This window comes from Phyllobates terribilis, unplaced genomic scaffold (genome assembly GCF_046119375.1).
Source record: "Phyllobates terribilis strain yellow unplaced genomic scaffold, ASM4611937v1 Scaffold_1__5_contigs__length_1240528914, whole genome shotgun sequence".
In the NCBI taxonomy this organism is placed as follows: Eukaryota; Metazoa; Chordata; class Amphibia; order Anura; family Dendrobatidae; genus Phyllobates; species Phyllobates terribilis.
Window position 1 is genome coordinate 1,233,598,101 of NW_027362761.1, and position 21,247 is coordinate 1,233,619,347.

The window sequence follows — 21,247 nt, forward strand, 5'->3', positions numbered from 1 at the left end:
TGCGGTCCCGGGGTGGCGCCTGGCGGTGACGATTGTGTGGCAGCCATGTTCCCCTCCTTCTGGGGTCACCTCGCGCCTCAGGATGCCCCGGTCTCCCGCAGACGGCCCCCCACTCCTCGCACACCGCTCACATATAATAACATTACCGTAATGTTTACATAACGAGGTAACCATAGTAACCAGGAGACAGGCCACGCACCGGGCAGCGGTGACCCATAGCGGCCACAGTAGCAGAGCAGTGCCGCCCCTCTCCACTCCCTCACACTCCGTCCGCACAATGCTGCGCCTCCAGGTAAAGCACACTATAAAAGGGGGTCGTGGGCCCTTTAAGACGGAGGTCACGTGAGTGGGCGTAGTTAACACTTTAAAGGTGGCGTCAGAATTGTGTTAGGAGAGGGAGGGGCCAGGAAACTCCCGGGCGTCCTGTCAGAAATTTACCGCCAGCTAATTGGCTTCCGTCAGAAGGTGGGCGGAGCTTTTCCTTAGCATTTAATTTGAGGGCGTATCCGCAGCTGGAGGGCGGGGCATAAGTCATCTGGGCGTCCTGTGATTGGCAGAAGGTACGTCCTTCGTGAAAGGAACGCTGTGATTGGTTGGTCGTCGATTGTAACGGGGCTGCGGCTGCTGGATGCTACACACAGCCCGGAGCCCGGGGACGATGAGAGCGAGCGGCCGGACGGGAAGGCGGCGGAAGAGCCGGCAGGAGCCCCGGGAGGAGGACGCCGCACCGATACAGGCGAGAATGTGTACAAGGGGCCCCCGGGGAGGAGGAGCCGGGCACGTGTACAGGGGGCCCCCGGGGGAGGAGGAGCCGGGCACGTGTACAGGGGGCCCCCGGGGGAGGAGGAGCCGGGCACGTGTACAGGGGGCCCCGGGGAGGAGGAGCCGGGCACGTGTACAGGGGGCCCCCGGGGGAGGAGGAGCCGGGCACGTGTACAGGGGGCCCCCGGGGGAGGAGGAGCCGGGCACGTGTACAGGGGGCCCCCGGGGGAGGAGGAGCCGGGCACGTGTACAGGGGGCCCCCGGGGGAGGAGGAGCCGGGCACGTGTACAGGGGGCCCCCGGGGGAGGAGGAGCCGGGCACGTGTACAGGGGGCCCCCGGGGGAGGAGGAGCCGGGCACGTGTACAGGGGGCCCCCGGGGGAGGAGGAGCCGGGCACGTGTGCAGGGGGCCCCCGGGGGAGGAGGAGCCGGGCACGTGTGCAGGGGGCCCCCGGGGGAGGAGGAGCCGGGCACGTGTGCAGGGGGCCCCCGGGGGAGGAGGAGCCGGGCACGTGTACAGGGGGCCCCCGGGGGAGGAGGAGCCGGGCACGTGTACAGGGGGCCCCCGGGGGATGAGGAGCCGGGCACGTGTACAGGGGGCCCCCGGGGGAGGAGGAGCCGGGCACGTGTACAGGGGGCCCCCGGGGGAGGAGGAGCCGGGCACGTGTACAGGGGGCCCCCGGGGGAGGAGGAGCCGGGCACGTGTACAGGGGGCCCCCGGGGGAGGAGGAGCCGGGCACGTGTACAGGGGGCCCCCGGGGGAGGAGGAGCCGGGCACGTGTACAGGGGGCCCCCGGGGGAGGAGGAGCCGGGCACGTGTACAGGGGGCCCCCGGGGGAGGAGGAGCCGGGCACGTGTACAGGGGGCCCCCGGGGGAGGAGGAGCCGGGCACGTGTACAGGGGGCCCCCGGGGGAGGAGGAGCCGGGCACGTGTACAGGGGGCCCCCGGGGGAGGAGGAGCCGGGCACGTGTAAAAGAGGCGCCTCCTCTTCCCCGGAGTAGGGGGCGTCTGGTCGCTTTCCCCGCTTGTCCAGGGTGGGCGTCTGGTCGCTTTCCCCGCTTGTCCGGTGGGGGGGTTCTGATCGCTTTCCCCGTTTGTCCGGGGGGGGGGGGGCGTCTGGTTGCTCCCCCCCCCCCCCCCCCCTATGATGGTGGTCCCCAACCTTTCTGACTGTGGGAAACGCATCCATCTCCCGCCCCCTCACATTAGTGGCAACCAAAGCCCCCATTACGGGTATAATTATAACCCAAGCTTTTCCAAAGAAGTCACCGGAAGCAGTGGCCGACATCCAGGGGTCCCCCAATCCACCTCTCAGTAGTCTCCCACCACTGTGGCGTCCGGCTCCTCCTCTGACAGGTGGCCTCATCCGGTCTCCGGCGCACCAGACTTGCAGAATCGGTGGAGCCAGATCTTCTGTGCCGGCTCCTCACATCCTCCATTCTGAGATAGACCCGGAGCTAACGCACCGAGCTGGCAGACCGCCGCCACTGACAATTCATGGGAGCGCCGGGCCACGTGTGATCCAGAAGAAGACTTGGGCGCTCTTGTAGGCCTCCAGTAGAGCAGCTTAGGGGTCCTCAGCCTCCCGGGTACATGTGTAACTCTTCATCTCTCCGCAGACTCATCTTCATGGATACTGACCTGGATTATGAGCGGCCTAATGTGGAAACTATTAAATGTGTGGTAGTGGGAGACAACGCCGTGGGGAAGACCAGACTGATCTGTGCTCGAGCCTGCAACGCCACGCTCACCCAGTACCAGCTCCTCGCCACCCACGTCCCCACGGTGTGGGCCATTGACCAGTACAGAGTTTGCCAAGAAGTAGGTGGCAGTGGAGGAAGGCTGGGCGGAGGGGTTGCCTAAACTAGTGGTGGATCATATGGCATCCTACCAAGAGTTAATGATGGGTGTCATCACATAGTCCCGTTCTATCGCCTGCAGGTTCTGGAGCGTTCCCGTGATGTGGTGGACGAGGTCAGCATCTCCCTACGCCTGTGGGACACATTTGGAGACCACCACAAGGACAGACGTTTTGCCTATGGAAGGTGAGAAGCTTTTATGGGCTCCCACTCTCATGCAGGGGTTCAGGAGAGCAGAGCACGGGAGGAGAATGTGGGGGAGCGCGGTCCGACAAGAGAGCAGAAGATGGAGGCATGGTGGGTGAGGAAAGCATGGTGCGATGGTAAGCAGATTGCAAAAAAGAGGGGGGCTTCTCTGATGATGGCAGCTGTGTAAAGTATATATACAGTGGCTTGCAAAAGTATTCACCCCCTTCGCATGTTTCGTGCTTTGCTACATCACAACCTGGGATTTCACTGTTTTTTTGAGGATTTTCATCAGTCCATGTAGAGAACATGCCGACAATTGTGAACATTTGTTTTCTTCTTATTGTGAAGCGAACAACAAATAGGACAAAATAACTGAAAACTTCAGTGTGCATAACTATTCACCCCACTAAAGTCAGTACTTTGTGGAGCCTCCTTTTGCGGCAGTTACAGCTGCAATTCGCTTGGGATAAGTCTCTATGAGCTAAGGTCTGGGCTGTGACATTTCCACCGTTTGACCCGGATATCCGGGGGAGGGTCGGACTGGTGGTGGAATGGCGTCCCTTAGATATAAAATGGAGGGGCAGCCACGGAATGGCGGTGCCTGCACTTGTTATCCGACTGCTGCTCCTGATCAATAGTGTGGATAAGCGGCACCAAGGCCGGCCAGAGGAACAGGGCAGGTCATTAGTCCTCCACCTCCAGGAGAGAGCGATCATGTGAACTGATCCAGCCTCCATCTACGGGAAGGCCCACGAAATGTAGCGCCAAACAAAAACAAAGAATGTGCGCTGTGTGGGGTTAATCTACCCAGCACATGCACCTAGAGACTCTGCCCTGGGTGTAATCAAAAGAGCATATCAGAAGAAACCCCCACTTTTGCCATGGATTTAATATCTATAATCAAAACCGAGGTTAGAGACTCCCTTAAAACCCTGATTAAACGGAAAAATGGCTTTTATTTTTTCTGGACACTCTTTCGTAAAGACCACCTCTATGGAGCTTTTTGTGGTCGTATGGACAGATACTCCCGTCTCTGCTTGGAAACTCTGCAGCTCCTTCAGGGTTACCTTTGGTCTCTGTGCTGCCTGTCTCTGATTAATGCCCTCCTTGCCCAGGCTGAGAGTTTTGGTGGGCAGTCTGCTCTTGGCAGGTTTGTAGTGGTACCTTGTTCTTTCCATATGATGATAATGGATTTGATAGATCTCCGGGAGATTACTTTATAACCCAACTCTGACTTGTACTTCTCAACAACTTTGTGCCTGACTTGTTTCGAGATCTCCTCGGTCTTCGTGGTGGTGTTTGCAGATCTCCTCGGTCTTCGCGGTGGTGTTTGCAGATCTCCTCGGTCTTCGCGGTGGTGTTTGCAGATCTCCTCGGTCTTCGCGGTGGTGTTTGCAGATCTCCTCGGTCTTCGCGGTGGTGTTTGCAGATCTCCTCGGTCTTCGCGGTGGTGTTTGCAGATCTCCTCGGTCTTCGCGGTGGTGTTTGCAGATCTCCTCGGTCTTCGCGGTGGTGTTTGCAGATCTCCTCGGTCTTCGGTGGTGTTTGGTTAGTGGTGCCTCTTGTTAATGGTGTTGCAGGCTCTGTGGCCTTTCAGAAAAGGTAAAGTGTGTATAGTGACAGACATGTGACATTAGGTTGCACACTGCGGGACGTCCTGTCACTAAGCGTGTGACTTATGAAGGTAATTGCTTGCACCAGAAATTTTTAGGGGCTTAGTCGCAAAAGCAGTAATTCTTGCCTGTATTTCACTTCTCCACCTTTTAGACTATTTAGTGCTGATGCATCACACACAAATCGGATGACGACAAAAATACATTGCAACCTGTGTGTAAAAAGCCAAGGATGGGGGGGGGCTAATACTTTCACAAGCCACTGTACAAGCTGGTGGCCTCGCCGGGTGTGGTGTATGGGGGTGACTCTGCAGGGTGTGATGTGAAGTGACCTATGTATCACACCCTCCCTGGTGTCGATAAAGTTCTGACTTTGTGAAGTGCTTGAAGTTTGTTTGTTTTCTCCAGGAGGTGACTCCTCTCCGGACCCCACCATAGACACAGCTCCTCCTACCAGCACCTATAGTTCGTCATATTGCATGAGCCCCACACAATGCTGTACTGACACCTGCACCGCGCAGGACACTGTGGCTTCCTCAGTCACGTTCTGACTTGGGTCATGGCTTCCTGTGGGTATCTACTGTCGAGGACTGTGGTGATTACTTATCAGACTCGTCCACTGTACAGCATTGTATACTGTGTACCGGCCATGGTAGGAGACGACCGCCTTGTGCTGGGTACATGGAGGAGGTAGATGTGAGAGGAGGGTCGGGTGTAGATGGAGATTTGTAAATGTTTGAGGGGTGGTAGCCACACGTTGTCTTGTCGCGCGGTGGAGACGGCCGCGCTCACAGGGAGGGCTTCAGGAGATGCATATGAATCTGAGCGGAGGGTTGTGAATGTATGGAGATTTTAGCAGGTGTGAGGGGTGGTATCCACACATTGATACTCAGACTTTGTCTCTTGCCCTGATGCTCTGAGTTGTCTTTTCGCAGGTCCGACGTGGTGGTGCTTTGCTTCTCGTTGGCTAACCCTCATTCTCTGCGTCACGTCCAGAGCATGTGGCTGCCGGAAATCAAACACTTTTGCCCCCGGACACCCGTGGTGCTTGTGGGATGTCAGCTGGACCTGAGATACGCTGATTTGGATGCTGTGAACCGAGCCCGTCGGCCCCTGGCCAAGTGAGTGATTTGACGGCCACTTGCCATCTATTACCTACAGTCCAAGTCTTAACACTATTTGTCTATTTTGTCTCAGACCTATAAAGCCGACTGACATCCTGTCTCCAGAGAATGGTCACGAGGTGGCCAAGGAGCTGGGCATCCCATACTATGAAACCAGCGTGGTGGCACAGTTTGGGGTGAAGGACGTCTTTGACAATGCCATCCGAGCTGCCCTCATTTCCAGAAGACACTTGCAGTTCTGGAAGTCTCACCTGAAGAAAGTTCAACGTCCATTACTCCAAGCCCCGTTCTTACCTCCGAAGCCGCCACCACCCATCATTCACCTCCCAGATACTCCACAATGTAATGGCCAAGGCCCGGCCGCCCTTTTCTGCACTCCGCTATGTGCTGATGTGGTGTTCCTGCTGCTGAGTGGTCAGAAGATCTTTGCCCATAAGGTTTATCTGGCCACTGCCTGCTCCAAATTTTACGACCTCTTCACATTGGAATTGCTTCCTGCAGAGATGATTGATGCGACGGCAACATGTCGGCTTTCGAGGGTGACTGAACCTTTATGGACCAGGAGCCTCATCAAGGATGAGAATCATGAGGCCTTAAGTAGACATCTGCTTTCTGTTAGGACTCCAGGCGAAGGGGAGGATGATGATGATTGTTGTGTTGATGTGGGTAGTGGGGGCAGTATGCCTCTTGGTTGGGGTAGGAAGTTATCAGATTGGGGCAGAGGCTTTGTCAGTGTACAGATAGATATTGTAGACGATCCACTAACACGTCGCAGGAGACCAATGATGGTTGTCCAGATGGATGCCCTGATTCAGGAGCAGCCGCTGCGGGCAGTACTGGAGTACTTATATACAGGACACCTGAACCAGAGCAGGGCAGAGCTCATGCAGATCGCCACCATAGCAGAGGCCCTAGAAGTCTTCGACCTTCGTATGATGGTCTCCAACCTGCTGAACAAAGAAGGCTTCATGAATCAGGAGATCACAAAAGCCTTCCATGTCAGGAGAGCCAACCGGATCCGGGAGTGTCTGAACCGAGGTCTCTTCTCTGGTATGGACTCCATCAGGGAAGGCGGAGTGGATTGGAGGATTGGATCCCGGGGTGGAGGGAGTATTGGATTTCCTGGGGGTGGGTTGGTTGGTTGGGAGGACTGGATTCCTGGGAGAGGGGTTGATTGGAGGATTGGCTTCCGAGGGTAAATGGGGAGGATTGGATTCCAGAGGGAAGGGAGGGTGGCACGGTGAATTGGATTTCCAGGGGGAAGTGGAGGTGGATTCTGAGGGGGGGGTAGGGTGAATCGGAAGATTGGATTCCTGGGGAGAATGGGTTGATGGAAGGATTGGGTTCCTGGGCCTGGATTAGAGGATTGGATTTCCCCGGGGAATGGGTTGATAGAAGGATTGGGTTCCTGGGGTTTGGAATGGAGGACTGAATTCCCAGGGGTGAACTGGATTTAGTTCCAGTGGTGGTGGTGGGGGGGGGTTAGGTCGTCTCCTCCACTAAATATGGCTCTGTCCTCCCGTCAGATGTGGTGTTTACAGTGGATGATGGGCCTGTGCCGGCACACAAGCCGCTTCTGATTGCAAACTGTGACTGGATGGTGGCCATGTTCCGGGGCTCGTTCCGGGAGAGCTGCACCCGAGGGGTAACATCTTGTGCTTTTAGTGTGTATTACCTGGAGGATGTGTGTGTTTGTAGTCAGACAGGGAGGGTGGGGGGGGTTGATGATGTGAATGACAGCTCCAGCCATCAGGAGATCTCATTCATACAGCTCTGCTCCACACAGAGAAGATAGGTGAAATCTGTGCTTTACAGATCTCGTCCTGATCTTGAGACACCTCAAGAGCTGCGCTCACTATTCTGCTGTTGTATCATGTCTTACGCTGACCGTCATGAATTTGAGGAGTGGGGGGTCACCATGCCCTCATCCCAACCCCAGCTTTGCTCACCCTCTTGGAGTTGGGCGAAAATGTCATGAAAACACCAAAAGTTGTAAAGTTTTCCACAGCCTCACGTTGTGCCAACATTTAGCAACTTTTAATATATATTTTTTTAGAGCAGAATGTTGACTTGAAAGCTTTGATGAATCGGCCCTTAGTTCTCGGTGTGGCCGATGGTCACTGCGGGGCTTGCTGGGACTTTTCTAGTGGCTTCTGTATCTCAGACAGGTGGATTCTCACTGATTTGATTTAGCAGTGTCCACCAAGACGTAATCACGGAGCTCTCTGTCCCTCTCCCACAGGTCTCCCTGCCGGGCACGTCGTCCTCCTGCCTACGGGCGGTCCTGGAGTATTTGTATCTGGGACACTTCTCTCCAAAACCTGAGCTGGACTGTATGGACCTCCTCATCCTGAGCAACCGGCTGTGTCTTCCGCATCTGCAGGCCCTGACCGGTGAGCAGTCAAGCCGCCCTTGACCATGCATGACCTAAGACGAAAAGGGGGGGGGTTCACATACTATAGACACGCTGGGTCACACCATACAGTTACTGGGGTGTAACACCAAATTGGGAAAAATGGCGCCCCGAGAGGCCACCTCGAACCACGCAACCGGCCCCAAAAGTAGTAAGGGCCGGTTGTGGTGACACTGAAGTCAGGACACCCTCAGCCAGTGTGGTCAGTCGGCTGAGTCTTGGGTCTTCTTGTGTAGGACAGGCGGCCGCAGAGAGTTCCCCCCCCCCCCCCCCCGATCTGCACCGAGCTGTGTCCTTGCTCTTCACGTGGGATGACGCGTGAAGGACGCGATGCTCCCCGTCCTCTATAGATTATCAATGTGACCTCCAGAATGAGATCAGGATCAATGCAAACCTCCTGGCAGCACATGCTCTACATCAGGGAGGGGAACATTTTTTTTTTTCTGCCGGGGCCATTTGTATATTTATAACATATTTTGGGGTTGTGCAACATTATCCACTTGAAAAATTACCCTGTTATATGTGTCAAAAATTTAATTACCTTGCCGTAATGTAACGGCTGGAGCTGCTTATCTTTGGTGAGGAGCGATATTAATTGGTATTGATGGCATGTAAAAGTTTGTGCACCCCTGGTCAAAATTCCTGTTATTGTGAACCGTTAAGCAAGTTGAAGATGAAATGATCTAAAAGGCCTAAAGTTACAGATGACACATTTCCTTTGTATTTTAGGCAAAATACAAATCTCTGTGAGATTCCTGGGGCGTCTTGCATCCACTGCTATTTTGAGGCCACAGATTTTCAATGATGTTCAGATCAGGGGACTGTGGGGGCCATTGTAAAACCTTCAGCTTGCACCTTTTAGAGGTCGTCTATTGTGGATTGTGACGTGTGTTTAGGATCATTATCCATTTGTAGAATCCTCCTCTTTTCATCTTCAGCTTTTTTACAGATGGTGTTGTTTGCATCAACAATTTGTTGAAATTTCATTGAATCCATTCTTCCCTCTACTGTGAAATATTCCCCGTGCCATTGGCTGCAGCACAACCCCAAAGCATGATTGATCCTCCACCATGCTTAATGGTTGGCGAGATTTTCTGTTCACTTTTTTTTTTCTCCACACATACCTTTCATCATTGTGGCCACAGACTTCTATTTTACCTCATCGGTCCACAGGACTTGTTTCCACAATGCATCCGGCTTGCTTAGATGTTCTTTTGCACTTCTGATGCTGCAATTTATGGTGCGATCTCAGGAGAGTGTTTCTTCTGATGACTCTTCCATTAAGGCCATATTTGTGTTGGTTTCTCTGAAAAGTAGAACAATGTACCGCAAATCCAGAGTCTGCTAAATCTTTCTGAAGGTCTTTTGCAGTCACGCGGGTTTCTGAGTTGCCGGTCTAGCAATCCTACTAGTAGCTCTCACTGAAATTTTGCTTGGTCTTCCCGACCTTACCTTGACCTCCACTGTTCCTGGTAACTTTAATTTAAAAAATGGCAATTCGAACTGAGAAAAGGGCAACTTGTAAACGCTTTGCTCTCTTCTTGTAGCTTCTCCTGCTTTGTCTCATCCACCATTTTCAGAGCTCGGCAGCTGCTTAGAAGAACCCATGGCTGCTGGTTTTGGCACAAGGTTAGAGTTAGGTGCAAATTTCCCAGCTTTATAAAAACCTAATGATGATAGTGAATGTTACGATGCCGGGTGGTGAAACCACTGTGCCGTAGTACAAGGAGGGACCGGAGGGGCGTAACTAGGGACCTCACCCTATACCGGCCTTAGCTATACGATGGCTTAGTCGACTCCTTGAACCAAGGAAGGACCAGGAAGGTGGACCAGGTGCTACTCTGCAACCAACCTCGTGTGAGAGCAAGCGACTCCCACGGGACTGATGACAGGTGCTGACTGGCACGGCAGATTGGCACGGTTGGTAGACAGGCTGGCGAGCAGCACTGGGAACTAACAAGAAAGTTGAGCAACAAACTTACAGCGTTGCTCAGGCACCTCCATGTTGGGGAAGGTGCCTTATATAATAGATGCCCTCCGGCCATTGGCTGGGGACATCTTAAGATGGTGCACGCATGGCCCCTTTTATAGACAGGGAGCGCTCGCCCTAAGCACAGTGCCCGGGGATCCGCGCGTGGCTCGCGCACCCCGGGCAGGCACAGCGTGGAGACCCGATGGAGGAGTGGCGCGCACAGGACCGGGACCACAGCGGTAAGGGGATCGATGTCTCTGCCGGGGAGAGGCAGAAGGCAGAGAAGCCGGCGCTATGGTGAACAAGCCATTGATGGACGTGGCACGTCATGAGTGGGTGTCAGTTCCCATTCCTTGTCATGCTATGTCCCTCATTACTCTAAACTGTCACTACGTGTAAACTCACAATGACAGTTCAGTGCCGACAGCTCAACGGCACGGGAAGAGGTGCGGGGACCCACGCCGTTGGGTTCCTGCACCCAGATTGCTGTGATTGCGCACAGTAAAATAAACAAACACTACACTTATTTTGTATTGCCTCGTCCGGAACAACCCAATCTATAAAAGTGTCACCCTAGTGAACGCCGTAAAGAATAAAAGAGGTAGCAAATTATGCTTTATCGTCATACACGAAAAAAGTGGAATAAAACGCGTCAAAAAGACAAATGTAAATAAAAATGGTACCACTGAAAACTTCATCTTGTCCTGCAAAAAAGCCACCATACAGCTCCATCAGCCGAAAAATAAAAGTTGGAACTCAGAATAAAGCGATGCAAAATTTTTTTTTTTTTTTCGGAAAAAAAAAAGTTTGTGTAAAAAGCGCTAAAACGTAAAAAAAACTATTTAAATGTGGTACCGATGTAAACATACTGACCCGAAGAATTAAAGCTGCCTTATCAACTTTACCACACGCGGAACAGCATAAAAAAAAAAAACCTGAAAAACAATTCCTGAATTGCTGTTTTTTTTGTTCATTCTGCCTCCCAAAAATCAGAATAGAAAGCGATCAAAAAATGGCACCAATAAAAACGTCAACTCGTCCCACAGAAAACAAGCCGTCACATGACTGTCGGCCGAAATATGGAAAAATTTATAGCTCTCAAAATATGGTGATGCTTTTTTTGCAATAAAAAGCGTCTTTTTGTATGTGACAGCTGCCAAACATAAACCTAAAAACACGATATAAATCTGGTATCGCTGTAATCGCACCAGCCCAAAGTCTCCTAATCACTTATACCACATGAGAAACGGCGTAAAAAAAATAAATAAATCCAATTCTTCACCGGCTGCTGATTTGTTCATTCTGCCTCCCAAAGATCGCAGTAAGGCTTGACTCAGTTATCCTGCACTCTGCGCTGAGCGCTTCCACCGGGATTTCCGTGTAAATCTCTGAAATACGGGATTTCCTGTAATGAGGCATTGTGGACTCTGACTTGTGATCCAGCAGTGTCCGTCTATTAGGAGTGCATAAAAGTGCAGTCGGCCACAGTTTTTTGTGCACTTTTGAAAAGAACACCACCGAACAGAGGCCACACGGAGTCCAGAGTAACTCTGCTGCCTCATAGTGAATGGATCCCTCATGGGTTTCATCAAAATCACTTCACTCAGAGATTTAGATGGAAACCCCGATATAAGTGCTCAGCGTAGAGCGCAGGATAAATGTGATCCAAAATGTTATGTAAAATTTTCCCAATAAAAGCTTCAACTCAATCCACAAAAAAAGCAAATCCCCACTGAGGTCCGTCATGTGTTATCGGAAATATAGGGGGCTTTCCCCATTACTGGTAGTACAAAAACTCTGGAAAAGCAAACTGGCTCCTCGCCCTCCAAAACAAGTTTAGCAAATTCTACTCTCCCAGATCCAAATCCTTTCCCCACCTTCTGAGCCCCAGTGGGCTTAAACCACATTTAGCACCCACATGTTTGGCAGGGGTAGAATTTACAACATGGGGTCACTTGAGGGGGGGAAATGTTATTTATTAACTATTTTGTGTGACATATCTTGGATTTCAGGGCATGAAAATTCAAAGTTTTTGAAAATTTTTAAATTTTTTGCCAGGATTTCAAATTTTTCACAAATAAACGCAAGTGATATCGCAGAAATTTTACCACAATCATGAAGTACAATATGACACGACCTTCTCAGAATCAGTGGGATCCGTTGAAGCTTTGTAGAGTTATTATCTCATAAAGTGACTCTGGTCAGATTTAAACAATGAGGCCCAGTCATTAACCTACAAAGCGTCTCAGTCCTTAAGGGGTTGAGGTCTGAAATCTCGGTCAAAGTTACTTGAGCACACAAACCTCCAAGGGTACCCATTTGCATTGTCACATCTTCCTTTTTGTAATTTTTAAAATGGCAAAAAATTACACTATGTGTCAGGAACTCCCACAGCGACGACACCGGGGAGATCATGCAATATCTTGCCGTCACGCTGTCAGTATTTCGTCCGGAAACGCGAGCACACGATCCAGACTACTCACTACGTAGGTATCGGCAAGCGACCAGGGAGAGTATGGCGTCACACCTCTGGGTTCCAAAGCCTGGAATCAGGGTTTACGCCCCCGTACCTTCATTGTCAGCTTCACGATAGCCCAATTATTATTATTCTCTGCTACCACCGTCCGAGTTTGAAATATAATACAGGCCTGGCTGGACGCCTGAGTTTTAGTAGCGTATATGGCTTCTGGGGAAGTGAACAATTACAGGACAAAAGAAACAGGACTATTAAATTTTATATTTAATCCAAAAGGAAGGCAGTGTTTAGGAAAAATATATAAACAAGGATGTTACAAAGGGGACATTAAAATACATAAGCAGTTACATGAAATAAACAGGATAAAAGAACAAAAACTTACACTATACGATCGCGGATACGATTCAATATAGGTGGAGGAGGGGCTCCCCAGTTTGATTTGAGCGTTATCGAACGCGACCCGTTGCTTATAATCCTTATTCCCCCCCCCCTGGCAATGAGTGTTCCTGTCTTCTCCATGGATTCTCTTATACCTAAGGGGAGATCTGGCCACACGCCCCTTGTGGTGACATCATGTGGGCCGGTTTCCAGCCTGCACATTTTTATTAAAAACACTAACTTTGCGATCAACGAACGATGAGTTATCGCAGGAATCTTGCAAACTACGACATTTTTTCCATTATGATTTTACCTGCGTTTAGAGACCACACATTGCATAGCTGCAGTCTGCTATTGTGGTGTTTTTGTGCTACAGCTCCCTGATTTTGCTTACAGCAATGAAAAACTATGTATACGTTCCTCAGCTGTCCCTACCACTAAAAATATAGGTCTCGTTATTGTCGGACGTATGAAACTTACAATATTTCATATTTCGTTTCGGAGTCGGAAGTGTCTATAAACTTCTTTTTGAAGCTCAGGAAACAAGTTTTCCCAGATACGCGCAAATTAGTGTGATCCTGCCACTAATTCCCCCCCCTGCATGTGCCAGGGACAAGATGCTTGCATCTTAACGAAGTTATAACACTTCTCGGCTGCCCGCAGTTTGTTTTGTGTAAGGCCTTTTGGCTGTGGGTGATAATTTGCAGGAAGACACTGTAGATTGTCATCTCTGGACTGTGTTAATTGGGGCTTTATGCTGAGATTTTTATGGAGACCTCTTGGTACTGACAAAAGGGAGAAATGGTCAATATCCATGTCAGGGAAATATGGGAGAACATTTTCCTGACATCAATATCTCCCTGACAATATGTATATTATTATTTTGTGGGGGGTTTTTTGCCTAAAATACAAAGGAAATGTGTCATCTTTAGCTTTAGGCCTTTTAGAGATTATTTCATCTTCAACTTGCTTAACTGTTCACAATAACAGGGATTTTGACCAGGGGTGCACAAACTTTTACATGCCACTGCACTCACAGCTGCTCTTCCAGATTTGCATTGATCTGGAGCACAGGTCACTCACTCTCTGCGATAAGTTTTGTGAACTCACAGCCGTAAGATGTTGCAAACACAGATGTATATGACACTGCAGGTCTCCTCACTGCTCATGAGAAGATACCAAAACTGCCGTATACATCACATAGGAGACACCGAGGCTGCTGTATACATCATAGGAGACACTGAGACTGCTGTATATACATCACATAGGAGACGCCGAGACTGCCGTATATACATCACATAGGAGACACCGAGGCTGCTGTATACATCATAGGAGACACTGAGACTGCTGTATATACATCACATAGGAGACGCCGAGACTGCCGTATATACATCACATAGGAGACGCCGAGACTGCCGTATATGCATCACATAGGAGACGCCGAGACTGCCGTATATGCATCACATAGGAGACGCCGAGACTGCCGTATATGCATCACATAGGAGACGCCGAGACTGCCGTATATGCATCACATAGGAGACGCCGAGACTGCCGTATATGCATCACATAGGAGACGCCGAGACTGCCGTATACACACTTGGTCAAAATTGTTGGTCCCCCCCGTTTAATGAAAGAAAACCCCACCATGGTCATAGAAATAACTTGAATCTGACAGAAGCAATAATAAATTAAAAATCTATGAAAATGAACAAATGAAAGTCAGACACTGCTTTTCTGCTTCCACAAAAATTAAACTCATGAAATAGGCCTGGACAGAAATAATGTCACAAAAGGGACATGTTAAATCAAGTTGTGTCCACTAATCATCATCACAGGTGTCTACAATCTTGTAATCAGTCAGTGGCCGGTATATAGAGCTACAGATACTCACTGTGCCTGTATATAGGGCTACAGATACTCACTGTGCCTGTATATAGGGCTACAGATACTCACTGTGCCTGTATATAGAGCTACAGATACTCACTGTGCTGTATATAGAGCTACAGATACTCACTGTGCCTGTATATAGGGCTACAGATACTCACTGTGCTGTATATAGGGCTACAGATACTCACTGTGCTGTATATAGAGCTACAGATACTCACTGTGCTGTATATAGAGCTACAGATACTCACTGTGCTGTATATAGGGCTACAGATACTCACTGTGCTGTATATAGGGCTACAGATACTCACTGTGCCTGTATATAGAGCTACAGATACTCACTGTGCTGTATATAGAGCTACAGATACTCACTGTGCTGTATATAGGGCTACAGATACTCACTGTGCCTGTATATAGAGCTACAGATACTCACTGTGCTGTATATAGGACTACAGATACTCACTGTGCTGTATATAGAGCTACAGATACTCACTGTGCTGTATATAGAGCTACAGATACTCACTGTGCCTGTATATAGAGCTACAGATACTCACTGTGCCTGTATATAGAGCTACAGATACTCACTGTGCCTGTATATAGGGCTACAGATACTCACTGTGCCTGTATATAGAGCTACAGATACTCACTGTGCCTGTATATAGGGCTACAGATACTCACTGTGCCTGTATATAGGACTACAGATACTCACTGTGCTGTATATAGAGCTACAGATACTCACTGTGCTGTATATAGAGCTACAGATACTCACTGTGCCTGTATATAGGGCTACAGATACTCACTGTGCCTGTATATAGGGCTACAGATACTCACTGTGCTGTATATAGGGCTACAGATACTCACTGTGCTGTATATAGGGCTGCAGATACTCACTGTGCTGTATATAGGACTACAGATACTCACTGTGCTGTATATAGGACTACAGATACTCACTGTGCTGTATATAGGGCTGCAGATACTCACTGTGCTGTATATAGGGCTACAGATACTCACTGTGCTGTATATAGAGCTACAGATGCTCACTGTGCTGTATATAGGGCTACAGATACTCACTGTGCTGTTGGGTGACATGGTGTGTACCACATTCAACATGGACCAGAGGAAGCAAAGGAAAGAGTTGTCTCAGGAGATTAGAAAGAAAAGTATAGACAAGCATGTTAAAGGTAAAGGTTATAAGACCATCTCCAAGCAGCTTGATGTTCCTGTGACTACAGTTGCACATATTATTCAGAAATGTAAGATCCATGGGACTGTAGCCAACCTCCCTGGACATGGCTGCAGGAGGAAAATTGATGACAAATCAAAGAGAAGGATAATGCGAATGGTAACAAAAGACCCCAGGAAAACTTTTAAAGAGATTAAAGGTGAACTTCAAGTTCAAGGAACATCAGTGTCAGATCGCACCATCCGTCATTGTTTGATCCAGAGTGGACTTCATGGGCAAAAACCAAGGAGAACACCATTGTTGGAAAAAAAAATCATAAAAAAAAACAGACTGGAGACAGAAATGGAAGTTTTTGGCAAGGCACATCAACTCTATGTTCACAGATGGGAAAATGAAGCATATTAAGAAAAGAACACTGTCCCTACTGTGAAACATGGTGGAGGCTCTATGTTCTGAGGCTGCGTTGCTGCATCTGGCACAGGGTGTCTTGAATCTGTGCAGGGTACAATGAAATCTCAAGACTATCAAGGGATTCTAGAGAGAAATGCGCTGCCCAGTGTCAGACAGCTTGGTCTCAGTCGCAGGTCATGGGTCTTGTAACAGGATAATGACCCAAAACACACAGCTAAAAACACCCAAGAATGGCTAAGAGGAAAACATTGGACTATTCTGAAGTGGCTTCTATGAGCCCTGACCTAAATCCTATGGAGCATCTTTGGAAACAGCTGAAACATGCCGTCTGGAAAAGGCAACCTTCAACCACGAGACAACTGGAGCAGTTTGCTCATGAGGAGTCTCCAAAATACCTGTCGAGAGGCGCAGAAGTCTCATTGACAGTTACAGGAATCGTCTGATTGCAGTGATCGCCTCAAAAGGTTCAACAAAATATTCAGTCAAGAGGAACCCTCATTTCTGTCCAGGCTGATTTATTGAGGTTACCGTATTTTTCGGACTATAAGACGCACTTTTTTCCTCCAAAATTTTGGAGGAAAATGGGGGGTGCGTCTTATAGTCCGAATGTTGCGGGGGGGGGGGGGGGGGGGTGTGTATATTTATGTGTGGTGTGGGGGGGAGCGGTATCGGTGGAGGAGCGGGGCACAGGAGGCAGCAGCCGCCTTCTGCAGCCTACACTGTCCCCGCTGCTAAAGAAAATGAATATTCACTGCTCCCCACGCCCATGGGGTGTGGGGAGAACTGAATATTCATGCTCCTTAATAGCGGTATACAGTGTAGCCGCGCTGCTGCTGCTGCTGCTGGCTATCTCCTGTGCCTGCTGTTAAAGGGCATGAATATTCAACCTCTCTCCACGCCCATGGGCGTGGGGAGGGGGTAAATATTCATGCCATTTAATGAGCGGGCACAGGAGATAGCCAGCAGCAGCCGCAGCGCGGCTCCGCTGTGTGCCGGCTATGAAGGAGAGTGAAGTCACTGCTCCCTGCGCACACAGACCCGGCGTGGGGAGCAGTGCCTTCTGGCAGCTGATCTCTCCTTGTGAGCCGCGCATGGCAGTGACGTCATGCGCGGCTCACATGGAGAGATCAGTGCAGGCAGACCGGACGCAGCGCTGGAGGAGAGAAGAAAGGTGAGTAGGAGTGTTTATATGTGCAGCATGATGGGGATTAGGGGGACCGTGCATACTAGGATAAGGATGAGGGGGCCATGCATACCAGGATGGGGATTAGGGGTGCCATGCATACCAGGATAAGGGGTGCCATGCATACCAGGACAGGGGTGAGGGGTGCCACGCATACCAGGACAGGGGTGAGGGGTGCCACGCATACCAGGATGGGGATTAGGGGTGCCATGCATACCAGGACAGGGGTGAGGGGTGCCATGCATACCAGGACAGGGATGATGGGTGCCATGCATACCAGGATGGGGATTAGGGGTGCCATGCATACCAGGATAAGGGGTGCCATGCATACCAGGACAGGGGTGAGGGGTGCCATGCATACCAGGACAGGGGTGAGGGGTGCCACGCATACCAGGACAGGGGTGAGGGGTGCCACGCATACCAGGATTGGGGGTGAGGGGTGCCATGCATACCAGGATTGGGGATGAGGGGTGCCACGCATACCAGGACAAGGATGAGGGGTGCCACGCATACCAGGACAAGGATGAGGGGTGCCACGCATACCAGGACAGGGATGAGGGGTGCCACGCATACCAGGACAGGGATGAGGGGTGCCACGCATACCAGGACAGGGATGAGGGGTGCCACGCATACCAGGACAAGGATGAGGGGTGCCACGCATACCAGGACAAGGATGAGGGGTGCCACGCATACCAGGACAGGGGTGAGGGGTGCCACGCATACCAGGATGGGGATTAGGGGTGCCATGCATACCAGGATAAGGTGTGCCATGCATACCAGGACAGGGGTGAGGGGTGCCATGCATACCAGGACAGGGATGATGGGTGCCATGCATACCAGGATGGGGATTAGGGGTGCCATGCATACCAGGATAAGGGGTGCCATGCATACCAGGACAGGGGTGAGGGGTGCCACGCATACCAGGATTGGGGGTGAGGGGTGCCACGCATACCAGGATTGGGGGTGAGGGGTGCCACGCATACCAGGATTGGGGGTGAGGGGTGCCATGCATACCAGGATTGGGGATGAGGGGTGCCACGCATACCAGGACAAGGATGAGGGGTGCCACGCATACCAGGACAGGGATTAGGGGTGCCACGCATACCAGGACAGGGATGAGGGGTGCCACGCATACCAGGACAAGGATGAGGGGTGCCACGCATACCAGGACAGGGATGAGGGGTGCCACGCATACCAGGATAAGGATGAGGGGTGCCACGCATACCAGGATAAGGATGAGGGGTGCCACGCATACCAGGATGGGGATGGGGACCACATATAAAAGGAAGGGGGGCAGCATATATACCAGTGTCATCAGAAGACCCCCTTAAAAGTGCATCATGACCACATTTTTTGCTTACATTTTTATTTTCCTCCTCTAAAACCTAGGTGCGTCTTATAGTCCGAAAAATACGGTAATTTTTATAAAACTTCTGTGGAGGCAGAAAAGCAATGTCTGACCTTCATCTGTTCATTTTCATAGATTTATTATTACTTTTGTCAGATTCAAGTTATTTCTGTGACCATTGTGGGTTTTTTTCATTAAACGAGGGGCATCAACCATTTTGACCACGTGTGTGTACATCGCAGAAGAGACACCAAAACTGTTATGTAATGTGTGTATAGGAGAACCGAGACTGGTGTGTATGCGCGGCACACAGGAGACCCCCGAGCCTGCTGTGTATGCGCATGACACGGGGGCTGCCGCTGCAGTCTTCTATGGGACAGTAGCGCACTCGCTAACTTGGCCCCCAGAGTAAGTCCTGAACTCTGGCCACGGCGTAATCTTTCATTGCACGCACGGCAGCGTTCAGCAGAGCAAGAAGAAATGAAAGGGCTGGCAGCCTTCAAAACGCAGCTGCCGGCCGAGCCCTGCGGTCCTCGGGTATTTACTTGGGGGCCTGAGAAACCATGCTGTCTGCCTTTACTGACTTCACATAACTGCTGGTAAAGAGCTCACCGATACCAGAGTGGTCCTGTACTAGGACCCACCGTGGCAACTGGGAGTGGAAGGAACCGCAGCAACTCAGCCACAAAGTGAAGACCCCATAACGTTACAGAGCAGTGGGTGACTGCAGAGGGCAGAAAAAATCACCACCGCTCTGCTGACCCCATAACTGCAGAGTCCAGACCTCTGGTATCAGCAGAAACACTGTGCCCTCACCGGGAGCTTCATAGCATCCGTACATCACCAAGCACAATGCCGAGCGTCGGATGGAGTGGTGTAAAGCCGCCACCACTGGACTCTGGAGGAGACGTGTCCTGTGCAGTGACGGATCGCACTTCTCTATCTGCGTCTGATGGAGGAGTCTGGTGATTCCAGGACGTTACCCCCTGACTGCATTGTGCCCCCTGTACAGATGGTGAGGGGGATAATGCTATGGGCTGTTATCAGGGGGCGGCCGCGGACCCTCAGCTCCAGAGAAGGGAAATCTACATCTTCAGCCTTGTGGGAACAGTTCTCCATATTAATGTCTATGGATGTAGATGAGGACAGAGAAGCCCCTGGAGGTGGATGTGGGGGGCACATACTTTCCTCCATATTAATGTCTATGGATGTAGATGAGGACAGAGAAGCCCCTGGAGGTGGATGTGGGGGGCACATACTTTCCTCCATATTAATGTCTATGGATGTAGATGAGGACAGAGAAGCCCCCGGAGGTGGATGTGGGGGGCACATACTTTCCTCCATATTAATGTCTATGGATGTAGATGAGGACAGAGAAGCCCCCGGAGGTGGATGTGGGGGGCACATACTTTTCTCCATATTAATGTCTATGGATGTAGATGAGGACAGAGAAGCCCCTGGAGGTGGATGTGGGGGGCACATACTTTCTCCATATTAATGTCTATGGATGTAGATGAGGACAGAGAAGCCCCCGGAGGTGGATGTGGGGGGCACATACTTTCCTCCATATTAATGTCTATGGATGTAGATGAGGACAGAGAAGCCCCCGGAGGTGGATGTGGGGGGCACATACCTTTCCCCATATTAATGTCTATGGATGTAGATGAGGACAGAGAAGCCCCCGGAGGTGGATGTTGGGGGCACATACTTTCCTCCATATTAATGTCTATGGATGTAGATGAGGACAGAGAAGCCCCCGGAGGTGGATGTGGGGGGCACATACTTTTCTCCATATTAATGTCTATGGATGTAGATGAGGACAGAGAAGCCCCTGGAGGTGGATGTGGGGGGCACATACTTTTCTCCATATTAATGTCTATGGATGTAGATGAGGACAGAGAAGCCCCCGGAGGTGGATGTGGGGGGCACATACTTTCCTCCATATTAATGTCTATGGATGTAGATGAGGACAGAGAAGCCCCCGGAGGTGGATGTGGGGGGCACATACTTTTCTCCATATTAATGTCTATAGATGTAGATGAGGACAGAGAAGCCCCCGGAGGTGGATGTGGGGGGCACATACTTTTCTCCATATTAATGTCTATGGATGTAGATGAGGACAGAGAAGCCCCTGGAGGTGGATGTGGGGGGCACATACTTTTCTCCATATTAATGTCTATGGATGTAGATGAGGACAGAGAAGCCCCTGGAGGTGGATGTGGGGGGCACATACTTTTCTCCATATTAATGTCTATGGATGTAGATGAGGACAGAGAAGCCCCCGGAGGTGGATGTGGGGGGCACATACTTTTCTCCATATTAATGTCTATGGATGTAGATGAGGACAGAGAAGCCCCCGGAGGTGGATGTGGGGGGCACATACTTTCCTCCATATTAATGTCTATGGATGTAGATGAGGACAGAGAAGCCCCCGGAGGTGGATGTGGGGGGC

General features: G+C 50.7%; 1 protein-coding gene across 1 annotated transcript in view; it reads left to right on the forward strand.

Moving 5' to 3' along the window:
• The first annotated feature begins 558 nt into the window (after positions 1-558).
• LOC141164722 (rho-related BTB domain-containing protein 2-like) overlaps positions 559-21,247 on the forward strand; it is a 33,645-nt gene continuing 12,956 nt past the window's right edge. The window contains exons 1-7 of the mRNA XM_073650236.1: positions 559-736; positions 2,382-2,583; positions 2,704-2,807; positions 5,359-5,544; positions 5,621-6,597; positions 7,074-7,192; positions 7,790-7,940. Of these exons, the coding sequence (XP_073506337.1) occupies positions 2,392-2,583; positions 2,704-2,807; positions 5,359-5,544; positions 5,621-6,597; positions 7,074-7,192; positions 7,790-7,940 (1,729 nt within the window). The 5' untranslated portion in view covers positions 559-736; positions 2,382-2,391. The remainder of the gene's footprint in view (positions 737-2,381; positions 2,584-2,703; positions 2,808-5,358; positions 5,545-5,620; positions 6,598-7,073; positions 7,193-7,789; positions 7,941-21,247) is intronic.